Source organism: Anthonomus grandis, chromosome 1 (assembly GCF_022605725.1).
Source record: "Anthonomus grandis grandis chromosome 1, icAntGran1.3, whole genome shotgun sequence".
Lineage (NCBI taxonomy): Eukaryota > Metazoa > Arthropoda > Insecta > Coleoptera > Curculionidae > Anthonomus > Anthonomus grandis.
Window position 1 is genome coordinate 2,304,792 of NC_065546.1, and position 26,654 is coordinate 2,331,445.

The following is a 26,654-nucleotide window of genomic DNA, read 5'->3' on the forward strand; positions in this document are numbered from 1 at the left end:
AGGCGAAACAAGGGCGAATTCAACATTTCGACCTTTCTATGAAGTAGAAAACGTATTTTAAAATGGTATGACGCAAAAAAAATTTTTTTGACCCAATGTTGAGTTCACCCTTACTATCGGGAACGCCTCAATTCTACGATATATTCTGAATACATGTTATATAGCATACGTGATGTCTAAAGCCGGCGGTTTGTCAAATTTGACGGAATAGACTAATGAAACATACGATATTAAAAAATAAAAATGTATACAATATTTATGGCAACTGATGTTTAATTTGTTGTCCATTTACTTCAGTGCATTTTTGAAGTCGGTAGATAACTGCCTGTTGCACATTTTCAATCACTTGAGGATCGATTAGTCTAATTTCTTGTCTAATTCTTTGCTTTAAATAATCAACATTATTTGACTTCAAATAGCCCTATAAGAAAAAATCTAATAGGGTATATCTGGTGACCTTGGTGAACATACTACTAATCGATGTGTCCAAAAAATGAAAGAAGAAAAATTATATGAATCCTAAATGTATTTAGTTGTTTCGTCGTGAATGCACTGTATTCAAATTTTACACTTATTCTTAAATTGACCATGCAGTTTTTATTTGACACATGTTTTCTTTAAAATTACTAGCCTGATAATCACAAGAAATCCGTTCAATTTTATTTTAGAAAGAAAATTAACGTAATCATACCTTGGAGGGGTGGGTTTATTGACACTGTTTTGTTTGTCCAACTGCCGAAACTTGGCGAAAGGCGAGATGGGCTTAGGTGCCACGACACGCTGCTGGGTAACTCTTGTGGTAACTAAGTTAAAAAATAAAATAAAACACCCTAAAATTCACCAAAAAAAACGACTTTAAATTTACCTTTCGTAGTGGTAATGTCACCCTCCTTCTTAACTTCTTTGGTGGTCTCTACAGCTTCTGCAAGTAAAGAGTCACGATTAAATTACATGCCTGTGCTACAGCTTACAAATACACATAAAATAATGCTTTATCTACAATGTTAGCAACTCAAAAAAAAAAAACATTGGAAATCAAAAATTAAACTGGCATAGGAAGGGGCACAGAGAAATAGCTTGGCTCAAAACTCCATCAAACTTAAACAGTTTAATAGAAGTTTGAACTATTTGCAAGTTAGCACGCTCTATTAGTGCTGGTGTAGATGATGAACAACAAATAAACAAAAAAAAGATGAGTCACTATAGATAGAATGGCACAAACATAAAAAATATATCACTATAATGAGATGCGAAAACAAAACAATTTAACTATATATTTGGTATGTATCGAGCGTGTAGGCAGCGGTTGGGTACATTCGCGTCAGTAAGGGTAAGGGGGTTTTTAAAGTTAGAAGGTGCGCGTACACCCACACAGCATTCCGTTTTTTATCTCCTCACCCTCCATTGAAGTCCTATGAAATCAATTCTCTTCCACTTGGTCCTGGATTAAGACTATTGGTATTCGACTCGATTATGTGGGGTGTACGCCCACCACATTCCTGATAAAACAACTTCTTCCTTAAGCTACACAATTCCTACATCTATAAATTATTAAAAAAAGTTCCATACAATACGTAAAAATGGAATGGATAACCACAATCTGTCTTTCATATTATGATTCATAATTAATCTAGGAAGAAGCGAATAATTCCTCAAATGCTCTGTCCGTATTACTTTCATCTAACAATTCTGGACATATCATATCTGGAAGGGTTTTACTTCTACTTAACCCTCCGCTTCCTCTGGATTGTGTAGATACTTTATGAGCAGTTTTTACCCTATTAATACTACGTTTCACCTGCTTTCCACCGGATTCATTCGTAGGGGATTTATTCCCAACCAAAAATGCCTCCATAGTTTTCCTCTTGAAGGCCATCTCTTCTTTACTCATACCAGCCTCGAACATTTTAGGAACAGCCAAGGTGTGACTGGATTTCGACTTTATAGGTCCAGGCTTCGGCACTGGCTTTTGATTAGTCGCCTGATGGGCCATACAGATCTCATGCCAAGAATCAGATTTACTTAAGGCTTGTGTGGGCACCCTAGGGGATTCAGGTGACTTAACATTGATAGCAGGAATGTGAAACTGTCCTGTTACCACCGATGAGGTTTGCCCTGTTGTAACCCTTTGGATATTCGATGTTCTCAGAGGGTTGGTATTATTGTAAATCGGAGTGGGTTTAGGCTGTTGCATCGGTTTGACTATACCGCAATTCTTCATTTCTTTATGAGCGTCTTCGAAACTGTTTTGGAATTTAAAACTGCTTGGGGAAACTGTGGGTTTAGGACAGTCGCTTGGCTTATACTTGTTTGTGTCAACGAAAGCAGTTTCGTTTTTATACTTAAAACTCTGACTCAATGCAGGGCTTTTTTTCTCAGGTTCTTTGGGTCTGTAGCTAAAACTATTGCTAGGAGATCTTATGGGGGATTTGCTGGGACTACGGCTCGATTCCGAGCTACCAATTTTTTGCAGAGAGGTTTTAAGATTAAAGGCGGCAGCCATGTCGTGTTGATCTCTGTTCATCGGGCCTTGGTTCACTGTTACCGCCTGTTGGCTTACTGGTCCAGTCATAACTCTGCTGCTGATAGCGTTGTATTCATGCAGACTTTCTTCGGAGATTTGTCTTTGGACCTTTGGCTGCTGTATCACAGGCTCGATTGGTTGTACAGGGATTTTTGGTTGATTGGTCTTAAGCTGACATGAAGACGTGTATTGATTCACTTGCTCTTTACCAGGAATATGCTGAAAGACTTGATGAGAGCTTGGTTGTTCGTACTTGATTGAGTAATTCATGGGCTGATCATGATTAAGGTGGTTCTGAGGCCTTTCCTGGACTACCTGAGTATGATGATTTAAGGGAGGATAATTGTTTTGAGATTTTTTCTGTAGCGGATCATGTCGAATAGAATAATTTTGGGGCTGAAGTTGACTAGATTGATTCTGAGGAAGGTCATGAACCGGCCAAGTCTTAATATTTAAGGGAGGATACGTATCCTGAGGTGATTTTTGCAGCTGATCATACCGAATTGAATAATTCTGAGGCTGTCGAAATTCCGGATAATATTTTCTAGGCTCTTGCTGATCCTTTACAACGGTATAATTTTGAGGCTGCTCGTATCTTATTTGTTTCTGTGTATGAGGGGAGGCATATTGACTTTCAACAATGCTTGTTTTCACTTGATAAGTCTGAGGCTTTACTGATGGGTAACTAGAAGCCTTCTTATCAAATTGCTCATATTGCCCACTTAGCTTTCTCACTGTGTTCGAGCTAGCTTCACTCTTAGCTGAATAAATCGGAGACCTATCAACTGTATTCTTCGAAAACACTTGGGTAACTGAACCAAAGGTCTTTGTATTATTAGCCAATTTCTTTGGCTTCACAGTTTCTGGTGGGGATTGCTCAAACTTAGAGGCGGCAAGGCTCAATACTCTACTACCTCCTGTCACCGCCACCCACGGTTTTGAACCGACTGGTGACGTCACAGTGGGGCTTTCCGAGTTTATTGGCTTGGGACTATACAAAAATGAATTTCCACTTTTATCTTTTATTTTGCTCTTAATTATTTCACCTCCTTCAGGTGAAAGTACCACAGATGCCCTTTTTGAGGGTGGAGGCTCTGGAGCTTTTTTTATCGGCTTAAAAGCACTTTGAGCGGCATGAGTGAACTGGTTTACTGGCAAAGGTTGAGGTACTACTCGGTAGTTCTTTTCTGGTGTGGTTTGAACTTTCAAGTTCCCTGATATCACGTGCTGTTTATGAGAGTCTACTGTGTGAGCTAGTTTGCCAGTATTTTGATGATTAGGAACTATTGGTTGCTGGACAGATGAGGAATTAAGATTCTTCGTAATACAAGGTTGATGTGATGACACTTGTTTCGGTTGCTGTGGAGTAGGGTTGACATGCGTGTTTTGATTTCTATTCTGTTTCTGTTTTTCTTCAAACATTTGCTGCAGGTTTCTGGCACTTCTACGACTGATCTTAGGACCAAACTGATTCGAAGACGACCTTTTAATGTTATCATCTGCAGTTTTCCAGAAATTCTTTGCGTCCTGGGTTTTTTCAAAAGTGTTTTTTATGTTTCCAAAACGGTTGCCCCAGTTGGAACCATGGTTAGCCCACATAGAGCTCTTATTGGAACTGTTCTCGTTGTGTTTATTGATGAAAGCTAGAAATTTTTTGTCAGATTCCGTTTTTGGTTCAAACGTTGGTACAATTTTCTTAGTATGTGGGTTGCCGACATTGATAGGACCCCGTAGGGCATAATAACTATCCCTACGTTTCTGAGCGAGGTCTTCATGATCTGAATCACTGTCCTCTTCATCTTCGTAAAACATCAATGGCTTTGGGATATCTATGGTGTTGGCACGTTTCATTCTTAATTTCTTTTGGGTGTCGAATCTGCCACATTTCTCTTCATGGGATATGATATTGCCAAAGACTAAGCTGTTTTTTACGGTATTCTCCTCTTTTGGTTTGTCATAAATAGGGTTGCTTTTTAAAGAGGCATTTTCTAAATCACTTGTATTTTTTACAGTATTTGAATTGTCTTCCTCTTCATCATCATCATCATCTTCTTCTTCTTCATCCACTTCCTCGCATACTTCACTGTTATCAGGGATATGCTCTTTGGATTGTTCTCTTCTTATTTTAGTTGCTGCAGCTTGTTGTATAGCTTTATAGGCAGACTTAATGCTGACATTTGAATCCACTGAAACATTACGTTCTAAGGTGGGTTTTGATGTAGTGGCAAAGTTCGCTGTAGCCTTTTGCTGCACTGTAGCTGCTTCATGAGCAGTAACTTCGTGGTTATCATTGAAGAGCATATCGAAACCGTCAAAGTGTTCTGTAGGTGTATGCACTGAAGAAGTAGTGCTATTAGAAGAACTAAATGGCTTTGCAGTGGCATTTTTAATTTTTTTATGGACGTTATGGTATGAAGAGCTTGCCGAGCTAGTCGGCACGCTACTTTCACTATTTTGCTTGCTTATACTTGTCGAAGGCGTAAGTTCCTTGAGGGATATTTGCTCTATGAGCTTTCGAGCGTCAGCAAGTTCCTCTTTGGATACCCCCACAGTATGTCTAGCTTGTTTATTTTTTTTCTTGGAGAACCGTCCATTGCTGCTTGCCAGAGAAGTGCGTCTGTCTTTACAACCGTTATTCAAACCGGCTTGAAGCTTAACGACTAACTGAAGTAAACTGCTTCTTCTCTCTGGAGTTATATCGATTTGATCATTATTTAAAGAGTTAGTGAGCTTCTCCAGGGCAGTTTGTACTTCCGCTATAAGACTGGATCGTTGGTCTTCACCCGATTCTGTTCCGGAATCGGGGGTGACATCGTTAGCGGGGACATCTAGGAGACCTTGAAGTAAGGGTAGAAGTTGGGACTCACCCTCTAGTTGTCCCGGAGTTGTTGGGGTCGTGGGGGTCTTTGGTTCTTCACCTCTTGTGGCCTCGTCGACTAAAGCTGTGCACACTAAAAATAAAGACTATCTAGTTATGATGAAAAAAATGGTTGTTACAATTTTCCAAAAATTAATGCAATGAAAATTAATTGTTTTTTTTTTTAAGAAGATTTTACTTGAACTTTACCTTCTTGTTCGGCCATTACTTGGCGTAATCTGATTCTGATTATTTTACGTTCCTCGTACTCGGTGCTTTGCTCTAACTAAAAAAGTAAGATTTTTTATTAATTTTTATTTAGTTTTTTTAATTTAATTTTACACTGTAGAGTTGTTCTATAAGGAATTTATATTTGAACTCTAAATTTGTGCTCCATCTTGAGATTTGATAATTAAAATGTTTATTATTGGAAAACTTACCAACAGTCTAAGACTTTGCTCGTCCCAAACAGTTTCTAATTCTTCTTCTGTCACTGGCCTTTGAAAGACTCTTGTCGTTGTGGTCGGTTTACCGTCTTCCTGTAAAATAAATAATCATGAAATTAATAATAATAGTTCATAATATTTTATTGTAAGAATAATTTATAGGACGCATAGAATTATATGTTGAAATTGATTTCCTTATTGGCCTTATCTTAATAGTGATTCTGATTTATCGACTCAAATCCTTTAAAAAATTGTTAACTTTCATTTTAAGAAACCAAAACCTAAAAAAATTAAAAAATAATTTCTCTTATGGGTTTGAACCTCTGAGCATGATTGACCTGGTTTAGAGGCAAAAATTGAGATACTAGTCCTTAGTTCTTTTTTGGTGTGGTTTGAACTCCTACAATTTCCTTGATATGACGTGTTGCTCATGAGGTTCTACTGAATGATATAGTTTGCCAGTATTTTGATGATTGGGAACTACTGGTTGCTGGACATATCATACTTATCTTAGCAGTGATTTTAAAGGATCATCTACTTAGAACCTTTTAAAAAATATGAATTTTGATGCAAATTGAAAATTATTGAAAATAGTTTTTTCCGTAAAGGCTTTAATCCAATATTATATTTATATTTACAGTGATTTTAGAAAAAAATCCTATGCGTTTAGATGGAATAAAATACTTATCTCAGCAGTGATCTTAACGGTTCATTGACTCAGAATTAAAAAAAAAATAAAAAAATAAAAAAGTTTAAAAATTTATAAATTTAAAATAATTGGATTTTTCTGTTCTTTAAGGGGCTTAAATTCAATATCATATTTATCTCAGCAGTGTTTTAAAATTTATCAAAGAAACATCCACTCAGAACTAGTAACAAAAAATTATTAACTTTCATTTTAATGGTATAGGGGAGAGTGGGGCAAATCAATCATAGGGGGCAAGTGCGTTTCTCGAAATATGTCGAGCAACCAGCATCATAGCACGACAATAATCAATGTAGTCTACATGTCTATTAGCGCGTATTGTGTCCTTAAGCATTTAGCTGAAAATTACTAAAATTAAAGTAAATATTAACATTTTTTAAAATTTGCGTGTTGTTTTATAACATTTTAAGCGATTTCAATAAGGATTTTACCCAATTTAAAGGCATTTTCTTAATATTATATGAAGTGCAAACCATAACCACAGATGGAAATAGCTCCGCGGAGCTATTTACATCCAAACAACCCAACCCAACCCAACCCAACCCAACCCAAAAAGGATCATCCTCAGAAAATATCATTCGTGGTGCCTCAGAAGCGATTCAAAATAAAGAGATGTTGTAGTGGGGGGCACTTACGTACTCGCCGTATGTCCATCCTCTAACCTTTGACGGCGCAGGGTATTCGTCAACCCCCCTCACTATTTCTTTACAGTCATAGGAGAAAAAGTTGACAAAATGCCTCGGGCGCCACTCTAAGTAATTAAAGGAGCTTAGAGTCCCCTCTAGCCTCTCGGGTAAGCCTTTAGACAGTGGAGAAACCAGGTAGAGATTGAAAGTAGACTGTCCGGTTATAATGAGATCTTATTGCTTTTAATCTTTATTATTACGAATACTAATAAGTAACAGGTTTGGTTGCTTAAAACTAAATGAACAAAAGTGTCCTTAAAATCTAACAATCCCCATTATCAATTTCTATGATTAAGCACAGGCAGTTATTTACCGGTTAAAATGTACCGGAAAATTCGGCACTCTATTAATGACGCAAAATAGTATGATTTAAGGGACGGGGTTATGATGTTTTGTACAAGCGGTTACGGATGACATTCGTTAAGCAAAGCCGGAAACTCAACACCAATCAAGCGAAGCAATCTCAATCAATCGGTCAGCATTTACCTCTGCTCTGTTGCTATGCGAATAGTAATTATGACATCACGGACTCGGTTATTACTTGTCTCTCACCATTTTGAGAAGCCAAGTAATAATTAATAAACGCGGCTACTGCCTGCCCTACAAAACACGAAGAAAGATAGTGTCCAGGCACCAGTTAATAATATTCGCAACTGTGGCTTGCTCTACAAAACACGAAGAAGGATAGTGTCCAAGCCACAGTTTTAAAATTAAATAAAACGGAACGGAACGGAACGATATCAATAGCAACGGATTCGATAAAGATCTTAATACGCGAGCTTGGAAGCGGCCGGTCAACTGTCAACAGGTGGCTCTTACCTAACCCAATTCACACTGTCAACGTCAAGACAAATTTAAACGTAAATATTGAAAATTTAACGGTATTGAAACATGGAAAAATTACTGGTACTTCGCTCGAAAGGTATGGTACGACCTTACTGCGGCGAATGTGTATCCTTGGTGGACCTGGAACCTTTTTATACCCATAGCAGGAATTTGGGTGCCGACGACTCACGAACATCCTCGGAACCAATCGTTGAATAAAAATGCAATTGGGAAAACTTAATGAAAATAGAGTTTTTCATCATGAAAACGGTACGGATTTACAGGTTATGACCTTATATGGTAAACAAACTTAGTTTCAGCTCTCAAAACCGGGTATTTCTAGGTGAAAAATAGCGTGACAAAAGCTGGCCACATGTGTACAAGAAAACCGGTTTTTCAGGAAAACCGCGGAAAACTGGAAAATGATTTATATTATATTTTGCCACACCGGGCATGCCCCTTCATTTAACAGGGCTTCCCAAGGTAGGTAAACCTTAAAACTTGTAAAATAGAACATGTAAACAATGCAACAGCATGAAAGGAAAATTTCATGAAAATAACCGGAAAACTGGAAGCATAGTGATGAAAACCCTCTCAGTTTTAGGCATTTGTGGTTCTTTATTATCCTAAGAATAACCAGGGCTGAAAACAATAAGGCCAGAGACTACAACATAGTCAACGGAGAACTAGGCATAACCTATAAGAAATCGAACCTTTCCAGGATACTATCAGGCTAGAAACCTCTTTAAGTTGGTTTCTTTATATATGTGTACAATTATAAACCCCTCATGACTCACAGGCAAAGCCCAAAATTTATCTCCCTGTTATGCAAATTTAAAACCCATAGGTGAAAATGTCAACGGAGCAAAACTATCCAAGTTGTCTTATAAAAGACTGCCTGGGCTTACTCTTATTACTATAAAATAAATACAAAATCTTGTAACTTCGTTACAATGTCAATTAAAAAAGCTAGTGTGATTTTTAGTATTCAGAGAACCACCTTACAATCATGATTAAAGCGTCGGCAGCTCACTCCGCTTGTAAACCACGGCAGGTTCAAACCCGTATTCACTGAAAAAATTGAAAAGGAATTATGTGAGCATATAATTTTGTTGGAAAAACTGTTTTATGGACTTTCGACCACAGATCTTCGAAAGATTGCATTTAAATTTCGTGAAGCCAATCAAATAAGTCATACTTTTAATAAAGATCGGAAACTTGCAGGAAAAGACTGGGTGAGCTAATTTTTAAATCGTCAGAAAATCCTCTCGATTCGAAGACCTGAAGCAACCAGCATTGCAAGAGTAACAGGATTTTCCAAATCTAGGGTTAATGATTTTTATCAAAACTTAAAAAAGACCTTGGACAAGTTTAATTTTCCGCCGCATCGGATTTTTAACTGTGATGAGACGAGGATTACCTGCGTTCAAAAACCGGGAAAAATTTTAGCTGAAAAGGGAAGAAAGCAAGTGGGAAGATTAACTTCTTTAGAGAGAGGAAAAAACACAACTTTATTAGCTTGTGTCAGCGTTACAGGTACGTTTTTTTCACCATTTATGGTCTTCCCTTGTGTTCGAATGCACCAAAACAACAACAGATTGTCCAAGTCTACTGATGCTACATGGACATTCAAGTCATAAGTCCAATAATTTAGTAAACCTAGCTATAGAAAATCAGGAGTTTCTATTATAACCTTACCTCCTCACACATCAAATAAGTTGCAACCGCTGGACGTAAGGGTCTTTGGAGCATTTAAAACCTATATGGCAGGATAAATGGATCATTGGCTTACAAATCATCCGGGCTCTAGGATCACAGAATATGATATGGCTCCTATTATTAAAAATGCGCTTATTAAGGCTTTTACACCAATAAATATTATTAAGGGTTTTGAAAAAACAGAAATCTACCCATATAATCCAGATGTGTTTCAAGACAGTGACTTTGCGCCAGCCGAGAACATTCTTCAAAAGGAATGTAAGACAGAAAACATTAATCCCGTCGAGGGTCCTGTAATAACTGATGTAGTCTTCTTGAGAAAAGATGATATCCGGAGTACTTCTAAAGAATTAGTAAACAATTTTGAACTAGAGCAACCATCATGTAGTTATGTTTCAGTTTCAACTTTAAGTCCAGTTCTAAAACCCTCTCAAAAGAAAGAAATTCCAAATCCAAATCTAGGCACATAGGAGGATCTAAAATAATAACCAGTTCTCCTTACAAAGATCAATTGGAAGAAAAATTAAAACCAGTTAAAGCTAAGCAAGTAAAAAAGAAACTAGACGACAAAGCAGGGACAAGTACTAGTAATGAAAAAAAATTAAAAGAAGGAATTTCTAAGCAAAAGAAGCAAAGTGCCACGTCAAGAGCAGAAGAGAAACAACACAACATAAAATGCCAGACGAAGAGAAAAACACATTATGCATTTACTGTTATGAGACCTACGAAGACACTTGTTATGAAGAATGGATAATGTGCATGCAATGTGGTGCCTGGTTACATGAGGAATGTTCCGATAATGAGCCAGGTACTAATAATTATGTTTGTAACGATTGTGGTTGATTAATTAGCATTCGGACTCACTTGCCCCATGTGGGTGACTCACTTACCCCTATAACTTGGGGCAAGAGAGTAATTTTTCTTTTTTTGTTTTAAGTTTGATATTTTTCCAAAGAGTTAATGTTTAGTTTATTTTTAAGGTTATGTTAGTTTGAAACCAATTAAACTCGTGTTACAAACGATAAAAGTTTTTTTATTTCTATAACTTAGTAAGTTATACGCCGCAGAGCCTTAAGGTGTCTCACTTGCCCCATCTTCCCCTACCAATCTATAATCTAAAACAATTGAAGAAAAAGATTTTTCTCTCAGGAGCTTGAATCTCTAAATCATGTTTATCTTTGTAGTGAATTACAAACTAAAAAAAATAGTTATTTATGTAACAAGTGTGTAAAACGATCTTTTTTTTTATGAATGGGAAATTTATCGCATGAGCCTAGGCGAATGAATAAAAAAAGGGGATGTTATTTATACACGTGCAACATACAACATTTTTTCGGCTATCGAACAAAACATCAAAAATACTAAATTACTTTACGCACGAGTGCCTATATAAAGTAAAACTTTACAAACCCTGGGAAATGTGTAAAGTGAATACTTTACGCACGGTAGTAGAAAAATAATGACGACTTTAGAGACAATAGTTGTTTTTCTCTTATATTCATTATGCGGCAAAATCTGCAATTTTTTTTCTGGATTTGGATATAATAGGACATAATGTGTTTTCCTTTTTCGGTTTAAGTCAAATGATTAAAATTCAGCGATTTTAAATCAAGAAAGAAAAACTTTAAACAAAATAAAATGCACAATAATAATGTTTGTTTTAATATTGAGTTGGACGTCATACGATATTCGTCGCAGCAGTGATTTTAAACATCTATGGCTTTGAAAAAAAAATATTTTTCTCATAGCGACCTACATCCCATGCCATTTACGCACTAGTGTGTAAAAAGTAATTTTACGTTTAATTTAAAAATGTCAAAATTTGTTTACGCACTAGTAGTAAAAGTTATGTGGTATTTTTTATTTTTCTTTTATGTTTTCTTCGGTAGTAGAAAAAATTTTGTATGTTATACATGTGTAAAATTAGATAAATAACTATTATGCCAGTGAGCATTTTGGAGTTGAATTTTAGTAACGCTTCCGTTATCGTGTCATTTTCGGGTGTCAAAATACACACAATGTTTCGAAACGTCAACTGACATGTGTATGCTATGTGTCGGAAATGGAGCACCACACATTTGTGAAACAATTCAGGCATAATGTGTGTTAGCTGCGTCATTTTGGTGTCTTTTTAGATACACAATTCCTACACAAATACTAACATAATACCTCTTATGTGAATAATAATAATCCGGAATTATTTCTTCTCAGATAACACCTTAAAGCTGCCATGACAATAAGTGTGTCTAAATTGAAACTTGTTTTTCTTTGTCTAATATATAGAATATGCGTACATGATCTGCTTTTCTATGAAAGAGTTTAGACACAATAAAATGGATGATATATAACATATTGGTATATGGTTACATTATTTTATGATATAACAGGTAGCATAAATAAATAATTAATATTTTCAACTTAGGAAGTCCAAAATTTTATTGCGAAAGAAATTGTATCCTGCAGTTTTTTATCCCACTAAGATTATTAGCAATGCGCCCTTAAGCAAATCTTTATTAGCTAAAAAAATACTTTCGTTCGTATTATTTAATGTAAATTTTTATTTTTTTATTTTGTAATAAACTTTTTAAAACAAATCTATTTACAATTGTGTATCGTAATATTAATAAAAATCATAATTTTCTTCGTTCAAAAGCAAGTTTTTTTAAATAAATTTAATTAATACTAAATTTAATAACATTGTTTTTACCTTAGATGATGTCTGTTATAAATACCGCAGTTGTGTTAAATTGTTGACTAATATGTTACACGCATTTCCTACATGCTGTCATTCATAAAAGAAGGAGACACATTTTCAACACAATTCCCACTATGTGCGCAAAGTGAAAACGCGCAACCATTTTCTGAACGCACTTCCGTAATACGTCCTACTTTGTGTCACTGCGTCACAATGCCGGCATTGTGTGAACAGGGCTGGGATTCTAAAATCGCGATTCGACACGATTACTCGATATGACTGATTTTAAATAAAATTTTCAATCGTGAGTGTCTTGCGGATTGCCTAGTTTTTAACGATTTGTCGACGACACGTTTGTGTATATCGTATACACTAGACGATATAGCTTCTTCCTTTTTAATACGTGCATAATGTGGCAGCATCCTTTTTTAAACGTATTTGTTTCATTTATTGTTTACCAATAGTCATACCAGGTTTTCATCAATATATCAAGAAGCTTTCTTAAACGCAACAACTAATAGATTTAATTCGACCCTATTTTCCACAACCTTCTGTTAATAATAGAGGCAGAGGAAGAAGAGGTATCATTGAATGGGCAGTTTTAGTATGTCAAGATTTTATGCCACAGATTATTACCAAAGAAGCATTGGACAAGATTTTAAATTTGCAATTAGCGAAACTACTGCAAGTCGTTGAATCCATAAAATTACTGAAATTATTGACAATCACCTTGCTGACTGATTAATTTTTCAAATACAAGAGATGAGAGAAATTAATAAATTAACATTTATAGAGAAATTCAATTTCCCTGGTGTTATAGGTCCTATTGATTGCACCCATGTTGCCATATTAAAACCTAAGGTGGATGAACACAAGTTTTTGTGATTTTCCATGAACTGAATTATTATTTTCCAATGGATAGTGGTGGTTTTAAACATTTCTTTATTTTAAAGAAATAATATAGGCATATATCATAGAGTAATTAAAAGTATGTATATGTATATTTAATATTCATTTCTCTATGGCATATATTTAAATAAAAAAACACGAAGGTGAAAAAAAATTAAGAAAATAAATAAAAATTCTTAGTGTTTACTGTTTATCAATAAAAAAGACAATTGACGTTTCCATCTTTCAAATATTAGGGAAAATAACAAATATTTACCAAGAAACCTAAATCAAATCGAATAAAACGAGTTTAGCCGACGATTGAAATTTAGAATCACCCTTGTCGTCACGACTGAGTCGCGATCGAATTCGAAGTCGTGATCGTATCGAGATCGAGTCGTGATTTTAGAATCCCAGCCCACAGTTGTTCGGGTTGTTCCTTAAAAAGTGAGGTTGAGGTTATAATATTGTGGCGAATATACATAAGAGGTTAATTCGCCTCAAATCTCATTGGCTGCAAAAGTCCGACAATAACCAGGGCTGGGATTCTAAAATCACGACTCGATCTCGATACGATCACGACTTCGAATTCGATCGCGACTCAGTCGTGACGACAAGGGTGATTCTAAATTTCAATCGTCGGCTAAACTCGTTTTATTCGATTTGATTTAGGTTTCTTGGTATATATTTGGTATTTTCCCTTATATTTGACAGATGGAAACGTCAATTGTCTTTTCTATGGATAAACACTAAGAATTTTCATTTATTTTGTTAATTTTTTTCGCCTTTTTTTATTTAAATAGGGATATGCCTATATTATTTCTTTAAAATAAAAAAATGTCGTTTTAAACCACCACTATCACACACTATAGAAAATCACAAAAACTTGTTGTGTTAATCCACTTTTGGTTTTAATACGGCAACATGGGTGCAATCAATAGGACGTATAACACCAGGGAAATTGGATCTCTCTATAAATGTTAATTTATTAATTTCTCCAATCTCTTATATTTGAGAAATTAATGAATCAGTCAGCAAGGTGATAATTTCAGTAATTTTATGGATCCAACGACTTGCAGTAGTTTCGCTAATTCCAAATTTAAAATCTTGTCGAATACTTCTTTGGTAACAATATGTGGCATAAAATCTTGATATATGTACTAAAACTGCCCATTCAATGGTACCTCTATTTCCTCTGCCTCTATTATTAACAGAAGGTTGTGGAAAATAGGGTCGAATTAAATCTATTAGTTGTTGTGTTTAAGAAAGCTTGCTTCTTGATATACTAATGAAAACCTGGAACCTGGTGTCATAGATAATATATATAATAACTAAAAATGCCTGGTATGACTATTGGTAAACAATAAAACAAATACGCTTAAAAAAGGATGCTGTTACATTACGCACGTATTAAAAAAGGAAGAAGCTATATCGTATGGTATATACGATATGCCCAAGCGTGTCGTCGACAAATCGTTAAAAACTAGGCAATCCGCAAGACACTCACACTGAACATTTTATTTAGAATCAGTCATATCGAGTAATCGTGTCGGATCGTGATTTTAGAATCCCAGCCCTGAACTGCTAATGCATATAGCCACGATACCCAAAAATGACCACTGCATGGTGGCCGCCATTTTTATGGTGGTTGTGTTTTTTTGATGTTGGTCACTCTGAAAATTTTTAGTGTTGCCACCAAAAAATATATTAAATAACGGTAATGAAGTTGACGACGCTGACGTTTGACGTGTGAGTATAGCAGATTGCCTAGTTTTTGGCGATTTGTATTTTTAAACGACGCTTGGGTATATCTTCTGGAATAGGCGATGTATCTTTCTCCTTATTTAATACGTGAATAATGTATCACCATCTTTATTTAAAGGCATTTGATTCAGTTTCTCAAAACCGAATTATTGTGAATTGTCTGTCTGTGTTCTTTATAACTATATATTTGTGTTCTGCGGTTTATAATAGAATAATATATTGAGTTGTTGACAGAATAATATATTTTTACTATATAAACCCTTTATAATTATACTTATTTATTAGACGAATTCTACGCTTAAAATAAAAGGAATATAAATGGCGTATCGCGTCCATTTAAGTTATGCTTTATTCCTATGTTAAAAATGTATTATAGAAACGAAGAATCCTATATATTTAAGTTGTGTATTACTTGTTTATGTAAAATATAGGATACCCAAAAATGGTGGAAGTCGAGTAATAATTTTAGGTTTTAGAATTAGCCCGGTTTATAACAGAATAATATATTGAGTTGTTGACAGAATAATATATTTTTACTATATAAACTCTTTATAATTACAAAGCCTCATAAAATCATTTATATTTTGATTCTTATAGATGGTTGTATCTATTAATGTGGAAACACTGTGCATGGAAGAAAAGTAAAAGTCGTAATAGTAAAAATAGAAAGAAAATAAGTGTTTTTAACTGAATTTGTTAGGTAAATACAAGCAAAAATTTAAATGAATAACATGATTTTCATGGTATTAGGATTTATAAGATTCAACATTATCAGAATGATAAAACAAATATTTTAAAGTGCATGCATCTATTCCAAGTTGATTGAAACTTTGTCTCATTTTAGGTGAGGATTACTTTCTTTCATAAATTTTACGAAATTCTTAAAGAAGTACCAGAAAAATCACAGATCTAAAGCAACTATCTTAAATTCTTACCTATATGTAACTTTCTATTTTGTATTTTTCTAAACATAACCTCAAAAACTTTAATTGTTTTGTTTCCCTACAATTGGCACAACTAAAATTTGTCCAAGAGTGACCAACATCGAAAGGACACAATCACGCAAAATGGCGGCCCTCTAGTAGTGGTCATTTACTTTTCATTGAATTGGCAGTACAGGTATATTTATAAGTTCGTGGACGACAGGTGTCGAACAGTACTCGTGTTGTTTTTGATAATTTAAGATGGTTTTTAAGTGCAATTTTTTAATGGTAATAAATTAAGTTCCTAAACAAGTGTGCCTTATTTGCTGACCGCAACAGCCACAATATTAATATTATCGGCAAAAATGTGCGTTGTTTGTAAATAATACTAAAAAATATAGGTCTAGGTGATTTAGTGCAATAAATTGATAGGCTAGTTTATAAAATACTTGGTTAAAATGTCTTTTACATTGGTGTCAACAATAGAAAAAAGACAGCTTATGTTTCTTGTGAATTTTATACACTTTTTGGTTCAATGTAACGTTAAAATTCCTACTATGTTTTACACAAAACTGGTTTAAATATTTAATAAATTTTTGATTTACATAATTCCCTAAATGCGTCACACATTTACTAGCAGTTTAAATGTACACACTTTTTTGCACTATTCCTAGAATTAGTCACGCATTATTTCCCACTATTCCTGATTTGCTTTCAGCTTGCACACAGGCACAGGTAGGGCATTGTTTAAACAAATTTCCTGCTTGGCGTCACACAAAAAATAATCAAGTAACAGTGTCACAATATGTTACGCAATTCTTACAATAGGTTTATAGTACACAATTCCTTGCTGGAGTCAAGTTATATACTAAGGTGCGTGTATTTTCACACAAATTAAGCGAATTGCGACGTAACAGCAATGTCACAGGTGCCATAATTCCCTTTAAGGAATAAAATGCTCACTGGGATAACATGTTTATGATTTTTTGACATGATTTCTTAGTTTGATCTAGTCTAAATAACTGAAAAAAAATCCCAGGTATATACAAGATTTCAGGTTTAATTAATTCCATCTGTGAATTGTTTTACTTCCTTCAATGAAAGATGTTGTTTTTAGGAATTGGAAAGAAAGAAAAGAAAAGAAAGAAAGAATTTCTTGTCTTATTGGCTTGGATGTGATAACATATTTCTCCCAACACTAGATTGACGCTAAAAGAATGAATTTTCTAAAGCTACGAATTTTCCACTGTATAACGCATTTCTGATTGCAAAATTTGAAAAATTTCCAAAGATATTAGGGTATTAGACGGACTTTGTTCCCACATTTTACTGCCTAGCCACTCTCCGACATCTGTCGTTCTCACGTTCTGTTACAAAAATAAATTGAAATAAATTCAAACTTTCTGGCATGCTAACTGCATTTTTTCTGTTTTTTTTTTAAGACATATTAAATGTTTGCTTCACAATGAAATAAAATATTAAAAATAAACGCGCCTTTATTTTAATAAGATGCATTGCGTTAGGTCTATTTTAAAATGACGTTTTGTTTAAGCCGGATTACTGAAATTTTTCGAGTACATTTTTTATGAGTTCGTTATTTTTAGACCGTTAATAACCAGTAAAAAATTAAAAACTCATAATATTTTTATTCCCTTTCTTATATTTGGAAGTTAAATTTACCAGTGGTTAAAAAAAATTAGATATAACTAATGGACATTTTCAATATTTTGCTCCGTTACGTGCTATTTTTAATTTTCCATTGCCACGCTATTTTCACGTTTCAAACCGGAGTTTTTTTACAAATTACAAGGATTTTAACTCTAAATCAACATATTTAATAATCTGTGCTTGAGTGTTTTTTTTCAATATAAAAACATTCGATAAAAATGAAATATAAAAATTCGTTCAGGAAAGGAGGGTTCAGAATTAAGTGATTTTTTTTTTTTTGAACTGATTATGATGATTTTTCAAGATTACATTAAGGAAGCTCCATTGTTTACACTTAAATATTTAATAACCTGTGCTGAAGAAAATTTCCATATAAAAAATATATGAAAATTAATAAACTATTAAGGGGAGAAGAGTAAAAGGACGAATTAAGTAAAATATTTTTTTAGCTCTTCGTCAAAAATGATAAATGAATCTCAATCTAAAAATTTTTTTTTCCATAAAAATACGTTCATGGAAATTCATAAAAATTTAGGAAAGAAATTTTAAGAGATGAATTATCTTATTTTTTTTGTGAAGTTTTAATTTTTCAAAAAATATTCAAAAATTGACGTATCAAACTCAGAAAAGTTAGCAACGCACTTTTAAATATTTAATAACTGGTGATATAAAGATAAAGAAGAATAAAGTAAGTAGAGGTTTTTTTATTTAACTTAATTGTCTATGATTTTTTTAAATGAAAAATCAAAAATTTATTAATGACGCCCATTAAACTTGTCAATGATGATTTTGTAAAGAAACTTTCTAAAATGGATCAATTAAGCCCCATTGCTCACTCTTAAATATTTGACAACCTATGCTCAAGTATTTTTTTTTCTTTTTCAAATTCAAATTCAAATATATTTCTTAAAATTGTACAGTATTGTTACAAAGTTAGTGTTTGTGCCCTAAGTCACAAGTGACTTGTCGGGACACAGTACTTCAGAATACAATAATAATTTAACAATAAATTTGAGAGCTTGTTATAAAAACCAAATTAAATTAACTTAAGATTAAATTTGTAAAAGTAATATTTAAATTAATTCATTCTTTTATTCTATCATTAAATAATATTTGCAAATATACCTGTAATTATAACATTTGTTTACATTAGAAAAGGTAGCTTTAATAAAATATGTTCATAGTTACATCTGATCCATTCGGTTATGCGTATATTAAACAGTTTTTTTCTTATAGCCTTAAAAGCGTGTGGTATAAAATTAAAGATTCTTGGCCCCACATAAGATATATGACGTTGACAAATTGTAAAATCTACCTTAGTCAAATAAACATGTTCTCTCGTGACAGATCTAGTAATATTAAGGCGTTGGGGTAGAATCTTATAAATGTTTTTATTCTTCATAAGTTAAGGGTGCTCTTCAGGTAAAGTTCTCTTACAGTAAGAGCACCACTTTCCAAAAACAAATTAACTGTTGGGTATCTTTTTGGTTTTTTATTTATTATTTTTAGTATATATTTTTGAGTGATAACCAGGTTTGTTAACATTGTGCTACACGCACTACCCCAAATTCTTATACCATAATTTAGAATGGATTCAACCAGAGCCCGATAGACCATCTCCAATAACTCACGAGGCATAAATTCGCGTAGTTGATAAAACTTATAAATTGTTTTCCTTATCTTTTTAGTTATGTGATCAATGTGCATATTGTATCTTAAATTTCTATCAATATAGACGCCGAGGTATTTTGTGTACGAAACTGAAGAAATCTTAGAATCGCAAGTAAAATTTTCCATCTGATTTGCAAAACAAGGATAAGTATGTATAGTTAGTTCCACGGGTTCTTCTTGTTGATTAGTGTTATAAATCGAGAAATTTATAAAGTGGGTTTTATTACTATTTAGAGTTAGAAGATGCTGATCCGTCCAAAGTTTTATTAATGTGATATATTTTTCAGCTAGCTTTTGCACTTCTGACCATGATTTTGCTTTTACTAGAATTACTGTATCATCAGCGTAACAAATAATAGAACAATTTATTTCAGGTAAAATTCTTGTAAGGTTGTTTATATAGATCAAAAATAAGAGTGGCCCCAGGACTGTACATTGTGGCACACCACATTTAACTGTACCCATCTCTCCAACAAGATTATTAATTTTTACTTGTTGTGTTCGATCACTAAGATATGATTCAAAGAGTGCTAACTCAGTACCTCTTAAACCTATGTCACCCAGTATTTGCAAGAGAATGTGATGTGCCACAGTGTGAAAGGCTCTTGCCAGATCAATAAAAATGCCTAAGGTCTTATAACCCTCATTAAAACCATTCAATATTCGCTCTGTTAATTGTTGAATTGCATCTTCAGTGCTCATTTTACTTCGAAAGCCAAATTGAGAATCTGACAATAATTTATTATTTTCTAAATGTTTTTCCAATTTAATTTTAATGCACTTTTCAAGTAATTTATTCAGGGTACTCGTTATTGCAATAGGCCGATAGTTTTCAATGCACTGGCTGTCACCAGACTTAAATATGGGAGTTATTATGGAGTTTTTCAGAATATTTGGGTAAATGCCTGTTTTTAGTACTAGATTTATCATGTGTAGTAAAGGCTTCATTAACGCTATATGATTGTCTTTAATTATCAATGCAGAAATACTATCGCTTGTACATGAAACCTTGCTTTTAAGAGAATTTATTTCCATTATCAATTCATTTACCGTGATTTCCGAGAAACTCGCTGGATTACAAGGAGTAGGCTTACTAAACACATATTTATTTTTAGGTATTTTTTCACTAAGGTTTTTCCCGATATTACAGTAATAGTTCAGAAATTTTCGAGATATTTTGTCCTTTTCAGTTACTTCATTACCATTTTTAATTATAGAGTTTATAATTACATTTTTATTTACGGTTTCGTTGGTTACTTCCCTGATGGTTTCCCATAATTTTTTTGTATCGTTTATGTTTGTATTTAATTTGTTTTTAAAAAATAAATATTTAGCTCTTTTAATTAATTTAGTGAGGACATTTCTGTAGAGTCTGTAAGTTTTTTATGTTTGAAAATTTAAAGGATGTTTCAGGGTCAGCCTCCTTAGTTTATCGCGATTTTTAATGGAATGGATGATCCCAGAGGTAATCCATCCTTTTTTTTACGAGTGTATTTTATAGTTTTAAAGGTGGTACAATTTTCAATTATAGTTCTCATGGTTTTAGCAAAATTATTCATGCAAATATTTGGGTCATTACATTGCAATATATCGCCCCAATCAAAATTTATCAGACTGTCTGCTATTTTTTGAAAGTTAACAATTTTTTTAGTATTAATTTGTACCTTTTCCGGGTTATTACTTTTGTTTAAAAACTGCATGCTCAATAGTGTTGGGAAATGGTCCGTCAAACCACTTATTATAATATAAGAACTGACAATTATATCGTTGACGGTAGTTTTTAAAAAGATGTGGTCTATGCAGGTTTTTGCATTTCCTGCTACCCGAGTAAAACCATTTATTTGACTAATGTATCCCATGTGATTTAGAAAGTTAATTAATGAAAGTTAAGAGATATTCTGTAGAGCACTGAGTGACTTTATTCTCTATAATATCAATATTTATATCTCCACAAAGGAGTGAGGGATAAATTAAGTAAACATGTTTTTTTTTTCAATTAGTCCAATTGCTCACTATTAAATATTTAACACCCTGTGCTCAAGTTTTTTCCTTAAGAAATTCATGAATATAAAACGCATTTAGGGCTGGAGGATTGAGGGATAAAAAGTCAAAGGGCTTTTTCAACTTGTGATTGATGATTTTTTAAATATGGATCAATAAAGCGCCATTGCTCGTTCCTAAATATATATTAACAATATTCTGACAACAAAAAAATCTGAAGACCCTTCTGCCGGGTAAAACTGAAGCAATACAGAGCGAAATTCTCTTTGGAACAAAGATTGAGACTGACGTAGCAGCAATAGCAGATCAATTTAACCATTTTTTTTTATAGAAAGTATCAGTGAGATTATTCAAAATATACCGCAACAAAATATAGTTAGCAATGCCCCAAGAAGTCCAACCTCAACTAATATGTTCCAGAATTTTGAACCAATATCAATGGCTAAATTGAGACAAGTCGTTAATAATCTAAAAAACGTAGGCGGGGGTGAAGATGGCATCTCCAAACAGATTCTTTATGATGTCTTTCATGTTGCTGGAAATAGGCTGTTGGACGTCGTAAACACCTCACTTTCAAATGACGTCTTCCCGGAGTCCTGGAAGATATCAACAGTTATTCCTGTCCCAAAGGTGCCAAATACCAAGTTGTCTAATGAGTTTCGTCCTATCAATACTGTTCCTATATATGAAAAGGTCTTAGAAGTATGTGTAAAAGAGAAATTACTGCAGTTCTGTGATAACAACCAAATTATGATTCCTAATTAATCTGGCTTTCGTGAACGTTATTCATGTAAATGTCTGTGATAATTTTTTAAAGGCAATTGACTCGGGTAATTATGTGTTGGCTGTGTTTTTGGATTTTAAAAGGGCGTTGGAAACTGTTGATAGAGATATATTGTTGGGCAAGTTAGGACACATAGGAATTAAGGTGAACGTTTTAAAGTGGTTAAAGTCTTATTTGTGTATTAGGTTACAACGTATGAAGTTTAATAATGTCTGAAACTGTAAATGTCGGTGTGCCCCGAGGTACTGTTCTGGGTCCATTATTGTTTTTTTATTTTACATTAATGATATGGTTAGGGTGGCTCAAAAATCAAATATTATTTTATTTGCTGATGATACTATGCTCTATATAGTTGGTCAAAATCTACAGCAAATGGTTTGCGACATGAACATAGAACTTGGCAATTTGTTTGACTGGCTTTGTAATAATAAGTTAAGCTTAAATACCACAAAATCAAAATTCATAAAAACATCTTCTATTGACATTGAAAGTGTAAGTGTTTGTGTGGATGGACAGAAATTAGTTTACGTTTTTTGTTCAACTTTTTTATATAATTTACCGCAATATAAAATCTCTCAATTGGAAAAAATTCAAAATAGGGCAATGAGAACAATATTGAGATGTAACCGCTATACTCCTATTAAAATAATGTTAAATGTCTTAAATATGTTGACCCTCCATCAACGAATTATGTTTAATGTTGATGTATTTATATTTAAGTTGAAGAAAGGCCTTTTACCTAATTATATATGTGATAAATTAGGGCTATTTCGTGATGTCCATAATTATAATACTAGGAATTGTACTGATTTTATTTTATCTCATAAGTGTAACACCGTTCAAATGCTTAATTCCGTGCTCTATAAAGGTTTGCTCGAATTTAATAAATTGCCTTATGACTTAAAAATCTGTAATAATAGATATAAATAGTTTTTAAACGATTATTAAGAGTACATATTTTAAAATGTTTTGTTTTTTATATTTAATTTTTGTCGTTTTAACCTCTTTGTATTTTATATGTAGCAATTTGCTAAATAAAGATTATTATTATTATTACATTTGCTTAAGCAGCTGTTTTTTTTTCTTCCATATAGGAAGTTCATGGAAATTCAGAAAATTGTACTCAGGATAGAAGGGTTGAGGGCTAAATTAATTAAACATGTTTTTTTTTTAAACTTGCGGATTATAATTTTTCAAAAATTGATCAATATTGATACAAATAATAATAATAATTAGGTATTTAAATATACGAATAGGATGTTCATCATAATTAAAAAAGATCATTTAGATGAGGAGGGTAGAGGAATAAATTAAGTAAAATATATTTTTTAACTTGTTTATGTTTTTCTAAATATTCAAAAATGGATCAATGAATTTGAATTGCTCACTATGTATTGGTTATTTAACTAGTTCTATATGCTCAACAATTTTTTTCCCATATTGGAAATTTATTGAAATTTAAAAAAAAAACAAATAGGGGGGATTCATTTCTTCATTCATTATTACATTTATAATTTTTCAACAAAAATTAAACAATTGGTTAATTAGTTCCCACTACTCACCCTTAAATATTTAACAACCTGTGCTTAAATATTCTTTTTCCAAGTAAAAATACATGAAAAATCACAAAAATCTATTCGGTGCTGGTAGAGATTTTTTGAGTTTATTGTTTAGAATTAAAAAAAAGGCGAAAAAAGAAATCTATTAAGTTTATTTGTTCACTCTTAAATAACAACCTGTGTTTAAGTGAATCGCTAACTGCAGAAAGGGGACATCTCCAATTTCTTAGGAAATTCATATTTTCATATATTTAGATTTCATTACCTTAAATACATCGTTTACCGCATAAACGGGACATACGACATTGTCAGATTATTTACTCGATAGCATTATAATTATTCTCGCTAACCGCAGAAAGGGGATATGTCCTGGAGTAAGTAACCTTTCTGCGGTAAACTTTAAGGTTACTTAAACGTAAGGTTACTTACTCCAGGACATATCCCCTTTCTGCGGTAAACTATTGACTTCGGTTCTTTTCGTGCAGTTTCGTACACCAATACAAAAGACCAGATAATATAATCACTAAAATGCATTAGAGATTCGGGGACTTATTTTAATGTTCCGCTCTGATTTATTTTGGTTTTTGCTGGCTGAGTAATAAAAAACGCAGTCAGTTATATTAAAAGGTGCAGTTTTGCCCTTTGCAGGCGTCCAACATGTAAATTATTCTGGAAAATGCATTCCTGCCAAAGAGGTTGCGGGTGATTCATGGTAAGTCTGGGGTTTTTTTAAATCATCGTTAGGCAAACTAGTTTATCCTTTTAGTTGTTACAAGAAATGTTTAAGTGGACTGACTGAAGAAGAAAAACAAAGTATGCTTAATTTGTTTTGTAATTTGCAAACAAAAGACTTACAAGATATGCATTTACAAGGACTCTTAGAAATACATTCCATTTCACGAAAAGGGGGTAGCATAGATGCTTCTAATAGTAAACCAAAGTCTTTAAGTGTCAAATACTTTATTCTTAATGGTTCAAGTAGAATACAGACTTATAAAAGAGCATTTCTATCAATTTATGGAATCTCTAAGAAGCGATGCGAACGTATTGTTTTTCTCCTAAAAAAGCACAAAACCTCTCAGGATATGCGCGGTAAAAATGTAAGTGGAAATGCAATAAAAGGATCTGTTATTGCAAATATCCGGAACCACATTGAATCCTATCCGGTAAAAATATCGCATTATACGAGCCAAGAAATTCGTTATCTAGATTACAAATTATCAGTAAAGACAATGTTTGAGATCTTTAGAGAAAAACACCCGACTGATAAAATTTCTTACAAATTTTTTTGGTCCTATTTTAAAGAAAATTATAACTTAAAATTTGGTAGACCAGCAAAAGACACTTGTATTACTTGCGAGGAACTTAATGCTAAAATAAAGAGTGACTGTCTTAACGATAATGCAAAAAGAGTAGCAGTTGCTGAGCTTATGGTCCACAAGAGACGAAGCAAGAAGTTTTATACTGCTCTAGATTCGGTAAAAAAGCGCTGTACTGAATATGAGCAGACCCTAGGTATTTGCATTGATTTCATGGCGAATGTATCGCTACCACAACTTCCGTTTCAAGATCTGTATTACTTTCGACAGCTCACTGTTTGTACTTTTGGGATACATAATTTAGGATCTAATAATATTGCTTGTTATGTCTACCATGAAGGGGAGGCGGGCAAAGGTGCAAAAGACGTATGCTCTTTTCTCAAGCATTACTTAGATCAGCAAAGCTTGCAAAAGTATAAAACTCTTCACATTTTCTGTGACAACTGTAGTGGGCAGAATAAAAATAATACCGTGATTCGCTTTCTAATGAGTTTAGTTGAATTCAAGAGATTTAATAAGATTGAAATGTACTTCCCAATGAGAGGCCATTCATTTATGCCTTGTGACCGTAACTTTGGCCTAATTAAACGACAACTTAATAAAATAGAACGATTTTACACCATCCAGGATTATATTGAAATAATTTCCAAGGCTTGCAAAAATCCAGCAAAATTTTCAACTGTTCAGGTGTCTAGCGATTTTGTGTACGATTTCAAACGTTGGTGGCCACAATTTTATAAAAGAACCTGTCTGAGTAATGAATCTTATGGAAAGAGTGTACCACGATCTCAAAAGAAATCGTTTTCTATCGCAACCTTCCAACATTTGAGTATTTCAACAACCACTCAGATAGTTGACCGTGAGTTTATAAACTGCCCTGTAAATAATACTTACCGGCTTAGAAATGCTGAAAAAGAATTAACTCAATGTTCTAAAAAAGCATACTTGAAAAGATACCAATTAACAAAAAAAATGACTGATATATTAAATACAATAAAATTTATTCCTGAGGATTATATGGAAATTTGGAGGATCATTTCGGCTTCGCCGACAAGTGAGAAAGAATGCGATGTAGAATGAGTATGTACTATTTGAATAAAGCAAATGTTAAAATTATAAAATTTTGTTTTATTTTACTGCAAAAAGGAGACATGTCCATATGTCAAAATTTACAATAACTTCATGGGAAATTTAAAAACATCAAAAGAGACGAAGGTGATATATAAAATATACCTCCAGGTACATTTCCGCAAAAAAACAATAGTCAAATAAGCTTTAAGCAAAGTTTAGGTAGTTTTTTCCTCTTCCTGTACAAATTTAAAATTGTGACATATCCCCTTTCTGCATGACTAACTGCTTCAAGTATTTTTCCCTAAAATGAATCCACAAATTGGAATTTCACAAAAATGCATTCAGGGAAAAAGTATTGATAGATTAATTGAGTAAAATGTTTTTTTTTCTGAATTTGCTATTTAAAAAAAAATCAAAAATGAATCAATTAAGCTAAGTTTCTCATCCTTAATAACCCTTGAAATATTTAACAATCTGTCCGTTACTTTTTCATTACAAATGTCCACAAAAATTCATTTCTGGAAGGGGATGACGTAGGTAAATAATTT

General features: G+C 33.2%; 1 protein-coding gene across 9 annotated transcripts in view; it reads right to left on the bottom strand.

Annotated features, from left to right (window-relative positions):
• LOC126745345 (titin) overlaps positions 1-26,654 on the bottom strand; it is a 139,601-nt gene that overhangs the window by 20,418 nt on the left and 92,529 nt on the right. For 8 of the 9 annotated variants that reach the window (XM_050453148.1, XM_050453191.1, XM_050453166.1 and 5 more), the window contains 5 exons: positions 5,822-5,920; positions 5,592-5,667; positions 5,392-5,475; positions 866-922; positions 692-803 (listed from right to left, as the gene is read on the bottom strand). In XM_050453148.1, the coding sequence (XP_050309105.1) occupies positions 692-803; positions 866-922; positions 5,392-5,475; positions 5,592-5,667; positions 5,822-5,920 (428 nt within the window). The remainder of the gene's footprint in view (positions 1-691; positions 804-865; positions 923-5,391; positions 5,476-5,591; positions 5,668-5,821; positions 5,921-26,654) is intronic. The other variant, XM_050453158.1, reaches the window with a different exon arrangement.